Source organism: Pistacia vera, unplaced genomic scaffold (genome assembly GCF_008641045.1).
Source record: "Pistacia vera cultivar Batoury unplaced genomic scaffold, PisVer_v2 Contig400, whole genome shotgun sequence".
In the NCBI taxonomy this organism is placed as follows: Eukaryota; Viridiplantae; Streptophyta; class Magnoliopsida; order Sapindales; family Anacardiaceae; genus Pistacia; species Pistacia vera.
Window position 1 is genome coordinate 1,208,329 of NW_022196225.1, and position 16,301 is coordinate 1,224,629.

General features: G+C 34.2%; 1 protein-coding gene across 1 annotated transcript; it reads left to right on the forward strand.

Annotated features, from left to right (window-relative positions):
• The first annotated feature begins 326 nt into the window (after positions 1-326).
• On the forward strand, positions 327-15,880 carry LOC116141834. The gene is made up of 10 exons (XM_031427306.1): positions 327-720; positions 1,489-1,619; positions 1,714-1,947; positions 2,132-2,390; positions 2,475-2,648; positions 14,208-14,474; positions 14,762-14,892; positions 15,002-15,235; positions 15,348-15,603; positions 15,684-15,880. The coding sequence occupies exons 1-10, from the start codon at positions 456-458 to the stop codon at positions 15,878-15,880; spliced, it is 2,148 nt and encodes a 715-aa protein (XP_031283166.1). The 5' UTR covers positions 327-455.
• The last annotated feature ends 421 nt before the right edge of the window (positions 15,881-16,301 follow it).

The following is a 16,301-nucleotide window of genomic DNA, read 5'->3' on the forward strand; positions in this document are numbered from 1 at the left end:
TATATTGGCAAAGCTGCGATATTGGTACAGAGATGGTTGAACTTGAATCTCTGTTAATAATCTAAGAGGCGTCGTTTATCAAAATGATCTGCACGAATTTGTCTCTAATATTTTCAATAATCAAGCTTTAATGGCCAGCTAGATTGAGTACTTCTGAATTGTACACTCTCGACTCTCCACCAAGGAGGATCTCAGACTAGATGAAACGTATGGAAGGTCTAGCTAGCTTCAAGTTAAGTTACTGTGATGTGGATTGCTTTAAATGTTTATGTAACCTTCTCCATATGTTGTTGGCATTAAATGAAATGAAAAGGAGCAGAAATTTGCAGCATATACAGTATATATATGTGCATTGAAATCCATGCAAGGCACACAATTATTTTCTTGGTCTTTCGCTCAATAAAATCGTGTAGCAATAACCACTTTGAAAACCCACAATATTTCTGTCTCTGTCTATGGAATTATCTTCTTCTTCCTCCGTTTTTTGGTTTTCTCTTTGTGTTTTAGTTATTTTTTGCTGCAGAGGAGGAGCAATTGAACTGCCAGGCAATGTAACAGTTAGAGCCCTTTTCATGTTTGGAGATTCAATCGTTGATACAGGCAACAACAACAATCTAACAACGCTGGCTAAGTGTAATTTCCCTCCTTATGGGAGGGACTTCAACGGAGGACAGCCAACCGGAAGATTTTCAAACGGCAAGGTCCCCGCTGACTTCATAGGTTCTGTTTCTCTCTCTATCTCTATCTCTCATTTCTTATCCCTAATATGTAGTTCAATGTGTTTATCTCGGCCCTTTTTTTGGGGGGTGGGGGGGCCATTCGACCTCAATTGGAGGGCATCCATCCATAAATTCATTAATCAAATGGTCTATACCCAAGATCAGAGCTTCTTGGCACAATGGGAGAGGGGAGTCCGTCTACTGTCCAGCCAATGAAAGAAATTTCTTTATAAATATCTATATTTCTGGGGACCTCATTTAGTGATTAGGTTCAATGGTGTGACACATAATGCATCTTGAGGCATAGATCAAACACATCCACAAAAGATTAAGCCAATCAAAAGTGATAGTTCAATTTATTCACACAAATCACAATCCACTAATCCAGTGACTGAAACTTTCCGGCCAGAAAGAGGAGGGAACAAAGATCAATGGTAGGTTTAGGAGCATGTGAATATCTGGTACAGACTAGCAACATCTCATTTATTTAATGCCAACGCCTTTCTTTTTAAATGCATTCATTGCACTTTTATCTTTCATGGAGATAATTTAGCATATGAGGTCCCAACATTTTTATTTTCCTTCTCTTTATAACTAGTGATGTTTCAACATCTGGCTCCCAAAAATTAATTAGGAGTGTATAACTCTGGAATATACTAATTTCAGAACCCATCACGTCTTTGATGGATGAATGATCCAATGGGTTTTTAATTTAGGGCCCAATAAATTTTGTTCTAACTTCTAAGTCTATATTTTTTTTTTTTGATAGTGGAAGAATTGGGAATAAAAGAGCTTTTGCCAGCATATTTGGACCCAAATCTGCAGCCTGAAGATCTTCCCACAGGTGTTAACTTCGCTTCAGGTGGTGCAGGATATGATCCCTTAACGGCAAAAGTGGAGGTAAATACTTCAGTCTATTCACTTTCAAAAGATAAAGATTATTTATTTCAATCTAACTTTATAATTCAATTTTTTTTTTTTCCTAACAAAAAAGACAGCGATACCATTATCCGATCAGTTAAAATTGTTCAAAGAATATACACAGAAGTTGAAGAACATGGTTGGAGAAGAAGAAACAAACACAATCTTCACAAATAGTTTATTTATTGTGGTAGTAGGCAGCAATGACATCGCAAACGTCTATTATAATGCTCACATCAGGCAATTGCAGCTCAGCATCGGTGCTTATACTGACTTTATGGCGAGCTCGGCTTCCAGCTTCTTAAAGGTAATTTTTATTGAATAGTCCTTGTTCAGATTCTTATGAACTTGGTATTGATAGCCTTCTGGTGAGTGGGGATCCTACAGGGTTTTGAAGTTTATAGGGTAGATGGGTTGAAAAATGAAATTGAAAAGATGAATAAATTCATTCATAAACATTAACTTTCTGTGTCTCTTTAAAAATTCTGAAGGAGTTATATCAACTAGGAGCACGACGAATCGGGGCGTTTGGTGTACCGCCGCTTGGATGTTTGCCATCATCAAGAACTGTTGCTGGAAGAGGAAAAAGGGATGAATGTATAAAGGAATACAACCAAGCATCAGAGTTGTTCAATACTAAATTTTCTGTAGCGATTGATTCCCTTAGTAGAAACTTGCCTGATGCCAAAGTGGTTTACATTGATATCTACAACCCTCTGTTTGAGCTCATACAAAACCCCAGAAAATATGGTAAATCATCTTATTTTACCCCTTTTTTAATCCACACATGAGCTGGAGACTTTTGTCTTATTTCCCCTTGATTGTTTTGTTCAGGATTTGAATTTGTGGATAAAGGGTGCTGCGGCTCAGGAACTTTAGAAGCAGCATTTACGTGTAATTCATTGACTCCAACATGTCCTGACGCGTCTATTTATATTTTCTGGGATAGTTATCATCCTGCAGAAAGAACATATAAGATGCTCGTCTCTGAAATTCTGCAAAAATATATCTCGAGTTTCTTGTGATCAAGAGATTCACCTGCTAGCTTCTGTTCTCTTATACTAAGTCTCTTTCCTATTCTCAACAACTCACATTTTCCAAAATACATCTTATTCTCTGCAAAGAATGCATACGTATTAAATTTTAAGCAATTGAGTTTGTAATCTTAAGTTTTATATCAATGAAATTATGATCATCTTGAAAGTTCTGCACCATATATATTGGAAGATGTGCTATGTTAAACATTTCCTCTTAAATTTTAATAAAATGAAGTATTTGGAAAAGTCATGTACTCAAGATTTTATCTGTAAATTTCATGATTATGTACCAGAGTAAGTGACTCCAACTTTGATTACTGAATACTTAGCTTCAATTGATGATTAGCAGCTTTGAGGTATTGTCATTTTGGACTGCAAACGTTTGCTGCTGCTTGTTTCATCTTAGTATGGTATGGGATGTTAATGACAGCCAAAACAACAATCTAAGTCACCCTAAGATGTAATTTTTCACAATTTTATTTACTTGGAATCAATCACACATGAAAATAACAATGACTGTTTCGCTGTTTTAAATAATACCTTCTCAATTTGATATAGCTGAAGGTGAAGGCAGAATCAAGGAGTATATCTTTACCATTTTTTAACTTTAAAGATGATGTTAACTGCAATTAATAAAGATGAAGAATTAGCCCCTTTAACTCGCAGTTTGTGAAATAAAATTCTGAAAGAACTCTTCACCCTATACCATACAATAGATATTCTTAAATATTACTGTTCAAATCTCCCGACTGTGTTAAAGTCATTTTCATTTAATTTTGTACGTTACATCATATAATTTGCACCGACTTGGGCGTGAAAAATCGCTGTTATCTGTAAACTAAAAGATGCGTGTTGCAGTGGCGTCGGAAGAGAGTCTGCAGAGAATTTAATGTTAGAATTTTTTTAATTAATTAAAATTTATTGTCCTAAAATTACTACTAAAATTACTACTTGGTAGTTGGCTTAAATATAATTTAAACTATTGAGCAGATTTCAGCAGTTATCTTTAATGGAAAAACTTATACGTACTTTAAAAGGAGAATAGTTATAGGTCTCCAATACACGTAATTATTCTTATTTCTTAAAAACCATCATTATGAGAATTGTAGTACATTGGAAGATTTTGTAACCTTTTAAGAACACAACAACAATAAATTGCTATGGCTGCAGGTTAGTGATTAAATTATTTCGTTTATGCAAATCTCCATGAATATATGAACATGTATATGAATAATGATATGAATATATACATGTTGATTCTAAGCGATTTACATTACTGATTTTACATGTGGTATCAGAGCTTTCTTTTAATCTCTGTCTGACATGTAATTGTTTGTTGCAAATTTAGACTATATTGTATAAAATTGAGATTTTTTAATATTAAAACTTGTAAATTTTATAGGACATAACTTCTTGAATAAATCATATCTATTTTCGATTTTTGTGTCATTGGAATCCTTGTTGAAAGAGCTTTCCAACGATATATTATTTGTCAAAAATGGAGTTGTGGTTACAAAGTTATGCTAGTTTAAAGTTTCGGTTAAAATTATCGTTTAAGTGTTTTCGACAGCCATTTACGGCGCCGATTTGGGACGAAAATGTCATTTGGGATGTCACCGACATAAGTCGTACATCCACGTTCAAGTTTCCGCTCTAAAACACTGGAAAAATGGGAGGAATTGGGCTATTAAAAACTATAGAAAATGGGTTAAAAAATTGCAAAAACTGGGTCAACGAATCAAATCTATCTAGTCAAGGATAAAACAGGTCAAACTGACCCAATCAAAGTCAAAGGTCAAACCGAGTCATTTCGACTCGATCAAACTCACCCACAACCCAATAGGTCAACCTGATCAACGGTCCAAACCGGGTCAATGAACTAGTCAACGGGGACAAACCGGGTCAGTGAACCAGGTAAAGGTCAACCCAACCCAGTCAAACAGACCCGCGTTGACTTTTGGCGCATGTGTGCATGTGAAGATGTGTGTGGGGAAGTGTGCTTTGGCGCATGTAGTGCGTGGGAGGGTCGTGTCGGCACGTGACGGCATGTGCAGGAGTGTGTTGTTTTCTGGAGGCGCATGCCGACGCATGGAGACACATGGCTGCGCGTGGTTGAGTCACAGTGGCTAGTGGGAGTCGGTGACAACGCGTGTGATGGTTTTTTATGATATGTATTAGTCTATTATGCATAAATAATGTGATATTCTTATTTTGATTTATGTTATATTGTGTTATATGCAATAATTCATGTTATAACTATATGATGTTTTATGATCATATATATTTGATTAATTTAGAGTAGCCATAGCATCTAAGAGCATCTCCAAAAGACTTTTTATATGATTCAAACTCTTTATTATAAAAAGTTTATCTATAAAAACAAAAGTCCAATAGACTCTTTATTCTTTAAATATAAATTAAATAGTAAGTTTGACTCTCTACATTTAGAGAGTCAAATTTTACTCTCTATCATAATTTTAAATAATAAATTACAAGTTTCTGTACATTTTATTTAAGATTTATCTCTCCTATTAAGTTTTTTTCTTGAAAAAACATATTCTTTCTCCTAAAATTTAAAGAGTCTATTGGATTTGAATAAAAATTTTGTTCTTTATATTTAAAAATCAATGAAAATGCTTTTTATTTATATGAAAGATACTCTTTAAAATAAAGAGCACCATTGGAGATGCTCTAAGTTATGATAATATATGCATTAAGTAATATTAATGATGGTCATATTAAAGTTAATGACATCATTTTGTAGTTAATCATGTTAATATAATCATTTTACCCACAGAGAATGTTATATTTTCATGATTAATTAAGATGAAATAGAAATTATTCTTATTTCTTAATTAGCCCACAGGTATTATGAAATATTAATAATTTTTAGTTTCATCATTAAAGGATAATGAATCATAATATGTAATGTCTTTACCCACAAGGAGTTTTTATGATATGTCGATTCATTTATGATTTGTTATTTGTTTTACATTGGCAAATTTATAATTGTTGTTGATGGTTTGTGCCTCATAATTTATTTAGTAAGCATATATGTTGATATACTTACAGTTGATCAAACTTTAATGATGGTTGAGGATAAAGTTCTATATTTAAATGGTCACAACTACAAAATCTGGAGGGAGGCTGTTCTTCTTCATTTAGGGTGCATTGATCTAGACTATGCTCTTCGTAAGGAAGAGCCACCTACACCTACAGATACTAGCTCTTAGGCTGAGATTGCTTTGTATGAATGATAGGAGTGATCCAATCGTTTAAGCATAATGTTTATCAAATCTCATATTATGAGTAGTGCTTGATACCAGAGTGTGAGAATATCAAGGATCTGATGGATGCAATTCATCCTCAGTTTGAAATATCAGATAAGGCATTAGGCAACACCCTAATGAGTAGATTGACATCCATGAAGATCTGATGGATGCATTCAGATGGTGATTACTGATGATTTCCTTGTGCATTATGTCCTGAACTCTCTCTCATCTCATTATACTCCTTTCAAGATATCTTATAACACACAAAAGGCTAAATGGTCAATTAATGAGCTTTTGACCATGTGCGTTCAAAAGGAGGAGAGATTCAGGAAGTGAATGAAACTGCACATTTGGTGATAGGAAATATCAAGCATACTTCAAACAAGAACAAGAAGTGGAAGGGAAAAGGCTAGTTGCATGAGGTTACGAGCAAAGGAAATAAGGATTACATCACGTGTTTCTTCTGTAAAAAGAAGGGATGCGTGAAGAAGGATTGTCCTAAAAGAAAAGTCTGGCTTGACAAGAAAGGTAACCTCACATCTCTTGTGTGTTATGAATCTAATATGATTTGTATTTCTCATAATGATTGGTGGATTGATTCTGGTTCTACAATCCATGTTTCTAATACCATGTAGGGTTTTCTGGATCAAAGGAAACCGATGGGAAGTGAATGCAGCTTTTATTCAGGAAACAGGATGCCTTCACATGTTGAAGCTGTTAAAACATATAGACTTATTTTAAGCACTAATTATATTTTGGATTTGGAATGAACCTTTTATATTCCTAATTTTTCTAGGAATTTAATTTCAGTTTCTAAACTTGTACCTTTTGGATACTGTTTCAACTTTTATGGTAGTTCTTTTAATTTAATTACGAACTCATCTATTGTTGGAAATGGTACTATGATTGATGGTTTGTTTAAAATTCATTTAAGTGATACTGTTGCTTATAGTTTAATGACTTCACATGCTAGTATTGGTATTAAACATACTGTTATGAGTGAAAACTCTTCTTTTCTGTGGCATAGGATTAGGACACATCTCCATTGATAGGATTAAAAGGTTGGTAAATGCTGGAGTTCTTGAAACTCTTGACTTTACTGATGTATGAAAACTCTTCTTTTTGTGGCATAGGAGATTAGGACACATCTCCATTGATAGGATTAAAAGGTTGGTAAATGCTGGAGTTCTTGAAACTCTTGACTTTACTGACTTTAATATTTGTGTAGACTGCATTAAGGGAAAGCAAACCAACAAATCCAAGAAATGTGTCAGGAAGAGTTCTGAACTTTTAGAAATCATACGCAAAAATATTTGTTACCTTGACATGAGATTTGGTGGTTAGAAATATTTCATCACTTTTATTGATAATCATTCACGATATATATATCTCTATTTACTTCATCATAAGGATGAAGCGTTGATGCTTTCAAAATATATAAAGCAGAAATATAGAAACGATGTAGAAAATAAATTAAGATCATGAGATCTAATAGAGGTAGTGAATATTATGGTACATACACTGGTACCGAACAAGCACTTGGTCTATTTGCTAAATTTTTTCAAGAGCAAGGTATTGTGGCTCAATACACCTTACCTGGTAACAGAACGAAGAAATAGAACATTAATGGATATGGTACGGAGTATGCTGAATAACTCCAAACTTCCTCATTTTTTGTAGATCGAAGCTCTTAAAACTGCAGCTAGACTTGGCAAAACGGGCGAGTAGGCCGGGTTGGGGTGAGGTCATCACGGGTACGAGCCTAATATGGGTCCAAAATATTGAACCCATACCCTACCCTATACGGGTGCGGGTGGACCCGCGGGTGCACCTTTTTTCTCTCTCCAGGTTTTAATTTTTACAGTTTCAACCCCACTAATTTTCTATTATAACAGTTACACCTGTAAAATTCCTGCAGTTTTAATTTTTTATTATTACACCCCCACAATCAACTACTCTAAATTCAATTCAATTCACATAAACAAATACCAACCAAAATAAACAAATACATATTAGTCTAATACCTATAAACAAACACAATAAGTCAATAACATAAATACAAAATTACAAATACCAACCAAAATAAACAAATATATAATCACTAATACACATAAACAAACACATTTAGTCAATAACATAAAATACAAAATTACAAATACAAATACATAAAGATAAATTTAACCTGACTTAACATTGTTCAACAAAAAATATTCTTGGCCAGCAAATGTTCATCCTACAGTGACAGTGGGGGTGGTAGAGTCTCTTGATTCCACAATTTCCATATTACTTAACGGCACATCAAGATTATCATCCGAATCAGCATTCACATCATCATCTACAAAACTCTATGTAAATGATAGAATCTATCAGCAAGAACAAGGACAAATAAGAAAGGACATGTCAAGATTTATACATGAATAAATTGCAGAGAAGAGAATATATACCCACCCACGGCCACCATCCATCAGTTTATATTATCATTCAAAATTTAATTATAATCAAAAGCATAGTTTTGGATTGAACAAATATTTTACAAACCATGACATTATCACTTTCCAATGCCACTGTCAGTTATGATCCAAAGACCTCTCATGGATTTTAATTATTATTATGTTTCCCAATCAAATTGTCTATCACTAGCAATAGTAGACATCATCTTTCAATATTCTAACTCAATTCTCAGGAGAATAATAGCATACAATAACAATCTATCTTTGAATATTGCAGAATCCAACCGCAATAATTTAAAACAGTTCCTTTACTCTTAAGTATAGTAAATACACAAAATAAATGGCCTCTTCGGGAGAGCTAGCTATTGTAGGCATTATTTACCTGAGGATAGAACCTACAGACTATAGAGCCTCAATTTTGCTCTTTTGGATTTCGATAAATAGAGAAACATAGAAGAGAGATGCAATCTGAAGCTAATGTTGAGCAAAATCGTCTTTAATGAAGACCATCACCATGAAATGAACACTATTATTTATGATGTCATACAATCAGATCAGACATCAAGTTATGAATGGCCAATACAAAGATCCAGAAGATTAGAGACATACAACTAAAAAAGAATCACAGAAACAACAAAATCATCACCATTTCCTATAAACTAGGACAAATCATGATCAGATTCAAAAGAGTAAAATATGAGAGCGATACTAATACACATACCTTGATGCAGCACTGTGGAGACTGTAGAGTGCAAACGATGGCTGATGAGAAGCGAAGACAGGAGAGTGGACAGTGGAGACAGGAGAAGTGACGTCGATGATGGTGGAGTACCCTTTTTAGTCATGATTTGGGATGAGAGAAGGCTAATGAATGATGAGAGATTGAGTTTGAGAGAAGGCTAATGAGATGAGAGACTGAGTTTAACAGAAAGGTTAGGGATTTGGGAATTTGTGATGAATGAAAACTTGAAAAGTGAAAAGGGATTTTAAAAAAAAAAAAAAAAAAAAAAAAAGGTACCCGCAAATAAACCCGTCTAACCTATTGACAAAACGGGCCGGGCCAGGTACGGGTCAAAACAAAACGGGTCAAATATTAAGGACTCACACCCTATATTTTTTTCTCGAGTTTAGGGTCGACCCGTTGATCTGAACCCGTTTTGCCAGGTCTAACTGTAGCGTATATATTAAATCGAGTTCCAACTAAGGCGGTCCCTAAAACACCATTCGAGTTATGAAAAGGTTGGAGACCAAGTTTAAGTTACTTACACATTTGAGGTTGCCCAATTGAAGTTAGAGTTTATAATCCATAAGAACAAAAGTTATATCCTAGGACTATTAGTGCATATTTTATTGGATATGCTTAAGAATCCAAGGGATATAGGTTTTATTGTTTGAACCATTCCAGTAGAATTGTTGAATCATGAAATGTCAAATTTCTTGAGAATGACATCGTTAGTGGGAGTGATCAACTCAGAGACTTAGTCTCTAAGAAAATTGATGTTTCAAATAATGCTCCTACATCAAGTAAAAGATTGACTGTTCATCCAAATAGGGTGAACAATTAGGAACCAATCATTCAAAGTCCACGTTCTGATGAGATTGTTTTAGAAAATCATTCTGAACAGCCTCCACCATAGGAGGAACAACCAGTTGTGCAATAGTCTAAACAAGAGACTGTTGACACAATATTAAGGAGATCTACTAGAACAAATAAATCATCAATTCCTACTGACTATGTAGTATATATGCAAGAGTATGATTGTGACATAGGTGTTGAGGATGACCTGGACACGTTTTTACAAGCTATGGACAGTAGTCAATCTGAGTTGTGGTATAATGCCATGATTGACGAGATGAATTCTATGGCGGATACTAAGGTTTGGGACCTTGTTGAGTTGAAACCTATTGGTTGTAAATGGCTATTTAAAACCAAAAGGGATTTATTAGGCAACATTGAGAGATACAAGACTAGGCTTGTTGCCAAGGGGTTCACGCAAAGGGAAGGGATAGATTTTAAAGAAACGAATTCTCCAGTTTCTAAAAAGGATTCATTCCGCATCATCATGGCACTAGTTGCCCATTTCGATTTAGATTTACACCAAATGAATGTGAAAACAGCTTTGTTCAATGGAGATTTAGAGGAAGAGGTTTATATAAAACAACCTGATTGGTTCATTTCAAGTGATGGTGAGCATTTGGTTTGCAAGCTTAAAAAGTCATTTATGGACTTAAAAAAGTCTCCTGACAATGGTATTTAAGATTTCACATTGTTATCTCTTCATTTGGTTTTGTAGAGAATGTCGTAGATCAGTATATATACCACAAGGTCAGTGGGAGCAAACTCATCTTTCTTGTATTATATGTATATGATATTCTACTTGCAACCAATGATTTGGGTTTGCTGCATGAGGTGAAACAATTTATCTCTCAACATTTTAGTATGAAAGATATGGGTGAGGTGTCTTATGTCATTAGCATTAAGATTCATAGGGACATGTCTCAACATATTTTGAGACTATCTCATGAAGTCTATATTAATAAAATTCTTAAGAGATTTAGGATGAAAGATTGTTCACCCAGTGTTGCATCCATTGTTAAGGGTGACAGGTTCAATCTGAACCCATGTTGTACACTTGAGATTGAAAAGGAACAAATGAAAACCATTCCTTATGCTTCAGTTGTTGGAAGCCTAATGTATGCTCAGGTCTGTACTAGACTTGACATTGCTTTTGTAGTTAGCATGTTAAGAAGATATCAAAGTAATCCAAGTTTGGATCGGAGAGTTGCAAAAAAGGTCATAAGGTATCTTCAAGGAACTAATGCTTACTTATAGACGGTCTAACATTTTAGAAGTCATCGGATATTCAGACTCAAATTTTGCTGGCTGTGTTGATTCTCGGAAATCAACATCTGGATATGTTTTTATGCTAGCTGGAGGTGCTATATCTTGGAGAAGTACCAAACAATCTTTGGTTGCCACTTCTACCATGGAAGCTGAGTTTGTTTCCTGTTTTGAGGCTACTACATAGGGTATTTGGTTGAGAAGTTTCATTTATGGGCTTGGAGTTGTTGAGTCTATCTCTAGGCCAATAAGGTTGTATTGTGACAATTCAACTGCTATATTCTTTGCTAAGAATAATAAGAGTCGAAGTCGAAGTAAACACATCGACATTAAATACTTAGCAACAAAGGACCATATTAAAGCCAAAGAAGTAATCATTAAACACATACACACCAGGTAGATGATTGTTGATCCTCTAACAAAAGGCATGCCACTAAAGATGTTCAAGGATCATGTAGTTCAAATGAGATTACGTCTTGCTTTGTCACTATGAGAGGTAATACTTTCATTGGAACAAACATTTGAGGTTTGTTCATAAAGTAATATTCCACATTTAAGTGTTTATTTAGAAAGAGAAAATTACATAATAATACATGGAAGGTGATACTTGTTTAAAAGGGGCTTACTGCTATGATTTATGCAATTTTATTTTTCTAATTAAACATAAAGAATATAAAACTACTATGTTGTGGATTGTGTAATAAAAGTTTAGACTAAGTGGGAGAATGTTAGATTTTTAATTAATTAAAATTCATTGCCCTAAAATTACTATTTGGTCCTTCACTTTTATATATATTATTTTATATAAAATTTAAACTCTTGAGCAGTTTTTAGCAGTTATCCCTAGTCTTTGATGGAAAGACTTCTGCATGTTTTAAAAGGAGAACAGTTACAAGTCTCTAATACACGCAATTATTCTGATTTCTCAAAAACCATCGTTCTAAGAATTGTAGTGCATTGGAAGAGTCTGTAACCTTTGAAGAACACAACAACAACAAATTGTTATAGCTGGAGGTTAGTGATTAAATTATTTCGCTCCTGCAAATCTCCATGAATATATGAACATGTATATGAATAATGGTATAAATATATACATATTGATTTTGAGTGATTTACATTACTGGTTTTCACATTTAAAGCAAGAATCAGAGCTATTTAATGACAAATTTTTATTTATATAACAAAAAGTAAAAATTAAAAAAAGCAACCGAGTTTGATACTGTAGCTTCAAACCAATATGGTTATTTGGTTCCTTATGATCAACTTAATTTGAAAGAATTCTAATATATAGCTTAATTGTTTTCTGGTTTCTTTTCACCTGAATTTTGGTTTATATTTCAACTGATTAGATGTTCAATTAGTAACTATACATAGATAGAGGAGGTGAAACCGTGAAAGAACCCAAGTATTCACATATTTGTGAGGTTTAAGTTAAAATAAACATAAAATATGATTGGCAAAAAAAAAAGTTTAATGAAGCCGTTTAGCATTTATAAGTATGTGTATGTGAATATTTAAGAGAAATTCAATCAAGAAATAAATATGGGGTTCTCTCTTGTGAATCAGTCTTCTGCTGCTTATAAAATTTTGTTCCCTCTTTTAACATTTGTGTTGTTGATTTTACCACAGAAGCAGCTAGAAAGTTTGAATGAAACCCTGCACTTACCTTCGGAGATTCAATCCTTGATACAGGCAACAACAACAATATGGAAATAATTTTCTGACTTGATAGGCAGATTTTTTCTGACACCAAAATCAGTCAGTTATATCGATAAAAGATCAATTAAATAACTTCAAGGAGTACTTGGGAAAGCTTAAAGGGGTTGTTGGAGAAAAGAGCCCAAAAAATAATATGAAATAGCCTGTTTCTACTGTCATCAGCGAATAATGACATTGCATTCATCTACTTCACCCCCTCTTCCGAATATGATGTTTCTTCTTACACTTCTCTTGTAGTTTGAGTTAGCTGGACTTCAACTTTTTTAAAGGTAAATTTACATTGACTTGGACTTGGAGTAGGAAAGATAGCTGTTTTGGGTACATATTACCGTTAAGTTGGTTACCATCAGCAAAAAGTATCGAGAATGTGTACAGAAGGTGTTAACCAAGCAGCGCAGTTGTCCGAGATAAACACACTCAAAATCACCCTCCCCCAAGCTGAGATACTCTCTACATTGATGTCTACAAGCGTTTCCTTGATCTCATCTAGAAAAGTAGTTTAGTTACAAATTCTTTTTCTCTGCTTATCCAAGCTTAAACTAGTGTTATAACTTTTTTATTTTTGTTATTTTATAATTCCAGACTTTCATGTTCCAGATAGATAGAATTAGAGGATGTTGTTACTCGGAAACAGGGCAACTTTGTAATCCGTCTCAGTTATTCTGCCGGATTTGAAGAACAGTTTCCCCTGATTAGTTTTCACTTTCCCCACTTATTTTCTTTCTGCTTTACAATGTATTTATTCTTTCCATATCCAGATTTATCTTTACGAGATCTAGTTCTTATGTAAGAGCCACTGGTTTAAATTACAAACAGACTCCCGCTCAAGATCACCATTGATCATCATCAATCATGTATCAGTCTTCTCTGAACTTAAATTAATTTCCTTGTGCATATATTTCCGGTGAATTAACATATATAATTTGGAGCAACGGTAGTCCCCTTCTCTTGCACAAGTTAGAACTAGAAATATACATACTTGAAATGAAATCTCACACAGGCTGAAGCTTACGGGTAAATCTCTAACTTAATCTGAACGTAAAATGCATGACCTAAGGAAAAGGCGATTTATCTTTCACGTAACAAATTATTAAAAGCTTATGTTATTTCTCAAGTCTGGCTATTCGGTGTATAAAATCTTGAGGTAAGACGAAAAATGATATTCATAAACAAATCATTCTCTTCTTGTTTCAGTTGAGGCCTAACTAATTAAAAGACAATGTCTTCCATCATTTTAAAGGCGCTATATTTCTTCTCTTACTCTGCTTCAATATGTTGTCTTTTGGTCATTACCATATTTCAAGTCTATACATCTGAAGCTACAGTAAAGCTCCAGGACAATGTGACAATTTCAGCTATTTTCATGTTTGGGGATTCCATAGTTGATACAGGAAACAACAACAACAAACTGAATGCAGTTGCTAGGAGCAATTTCCCACCCTACGGAAGGGATTTCATGGGAGCAAAGCCAACAGGAAGGTTTAGCAATGGAAAGATTCCTTCCGACCTAATTGGTATCAATCAAATGTATTTCTCTTTATTATAAAAAAGCTAATTAATAGAACATGATAAAGTCTTTAAGAAGACAAATGTTGATTAATTATTAATACAAAATGACTTCCACATTAAAACTTTTCCCTTGATTAGAAGAGTTGTGAAAAGGGTGAAAATATGATATTGAACATGCACAGAAAATTTTGAACACAAGGGTTTGCTTAGAAAATCTGAAAGATATTGCTGTAGACTATAGGATCATCGTTTATGAAATTCTTTAATTAATGTCAAATACAAACGCTTTCAGTGGAAACATTGGGAATTAAAGAGGTGTTGCCAGCATATCTTGATCCAGATATACAAACTAAAGACCTCCTCACAGGAGTAAGCTTTGCTTCGGCCGGGGCAGGATATGATCCTGTGACATCTTGGCTAGTGGTACAAATAAATTTAAAATTTTTATCTGAAAACTTGTAAAATTAACTTTTAATTAATCGCAAGTAATTGACATGTTTATTTTATTTCTTATTATGTGTAATTCGATCAGGCAGCTATATCTCTAACAAAGCAATTACAACTGTTCGAAGAATGTATGGAAAGGGTGAAAGAATCTTTTGGAGAAGAAAGAGCAAGACACATTACAGCCAATAGTGTAAGTATAGTATCAGCAGGCAGTAATGACATTGCCAACACATATTTTCTCCTTCTTTTCCGAATATTAGAGTTCAATATTTCTTCTTATGCTGATCTTTTGGCTACCTCAGCTTCACTCTTTCTTGAGGTAAGCTAAATTCTAATAGACACTACAGTACTCTCTACCATGCCATGAACAGTACTCAAATATCAACAAACTAATTAAACCCATTTTACTTTGGCATATAATCAATTGGAAGGGACTATACAAACAGGGAGCTCGAAAGATCGGCGTCTTGGGGTCACCACCCTTAGGATGTATGCCATCTTCAAGAACTGTTAGAGGAGGACATGACAGAAATTGTGTAACATACTACAATGAAGCAGCACAATTGTTTAACTCTAAGATGAAAGTAGTGCTGGATAACCTTAACAAAAAATATCCCCAATCCAGGATGGTCTTCATTGATGGCTACACCATAATGAATGATATCATCCAAAATCCAAAGAAATATGGTAATCCATTATTTGAACAGGAGTATTTGGTTTAAACAAGACTGAGTTCACTTAACAAATTATTTAATTGTTTATGTCAGGATTTGAAGTTGCTGATAGAGGATGTTGTGGTACGGGTACATTTGAAGTAGCAGCTACCTGTAATAAATGGAGTTTGTTTACATGTACTAATGCCTCCAAGTATGTTTTCTGGGACAGTTACCACCCAACGGAAGAAGCCTACAGAATCCTCATGGATTACCTCTTCCCAGATATGCTAAACCAGTTGTTTTCCTAATTTTGTAATAACATTATGTTGTATCACTTCCGTCTGATCCTCTCTAGACTTGGATCAGGATGAAAGCTTTGAAATTCTACTCATGTCTATCAGATTTCCTCAAGTGCTTGTGAAAAATATGTAGCTTTCACTGCTTTTACTTCTTCCTGCAATTAACAAGGGAACCTGCATATAAAATATAAAATTTTGACAATGACACCAGTAAAACCATTGAAATTCTGATTTCCATTGAGCCTCAACAATAGTTGAAGGGCTTGATGATTTTTAATAAAGTTGCTTTATATTCCTTTTGGCCCAAAAAGCTGTTAGCAATTATAAGCCCATCAAAAAGGGCAAAATAGTATTTCCATCCAAGAATACATACGTGGCAAAATCAACCCCGTTGATTAAATCATCCATTGATTATCACTTTGTTCTTGTC

Coding starts and splice junctions, on each gene's coding strand:
- LOC116141834 (XM_031427306.1), top strand. CDS start 456: ATGGAATTATCTTCTTCTTCCTCCGTTTTTTGGTTTTCTCTTTGTGTT. Junction 1,948..2,131: donor CGGCTTCCAGCTTCTTAAAG/GTAATTTTTATT, acceptor AAAATTCTGAAG/GAGTTATATCAACTAGGAGC. Junction 14,475..14,761: donor GATTCCTTCCGACCTAATTG/GTATCAATCAAA, acceptor AAACGCTTTCAG/TGGAAACATTGGGAATTAAA.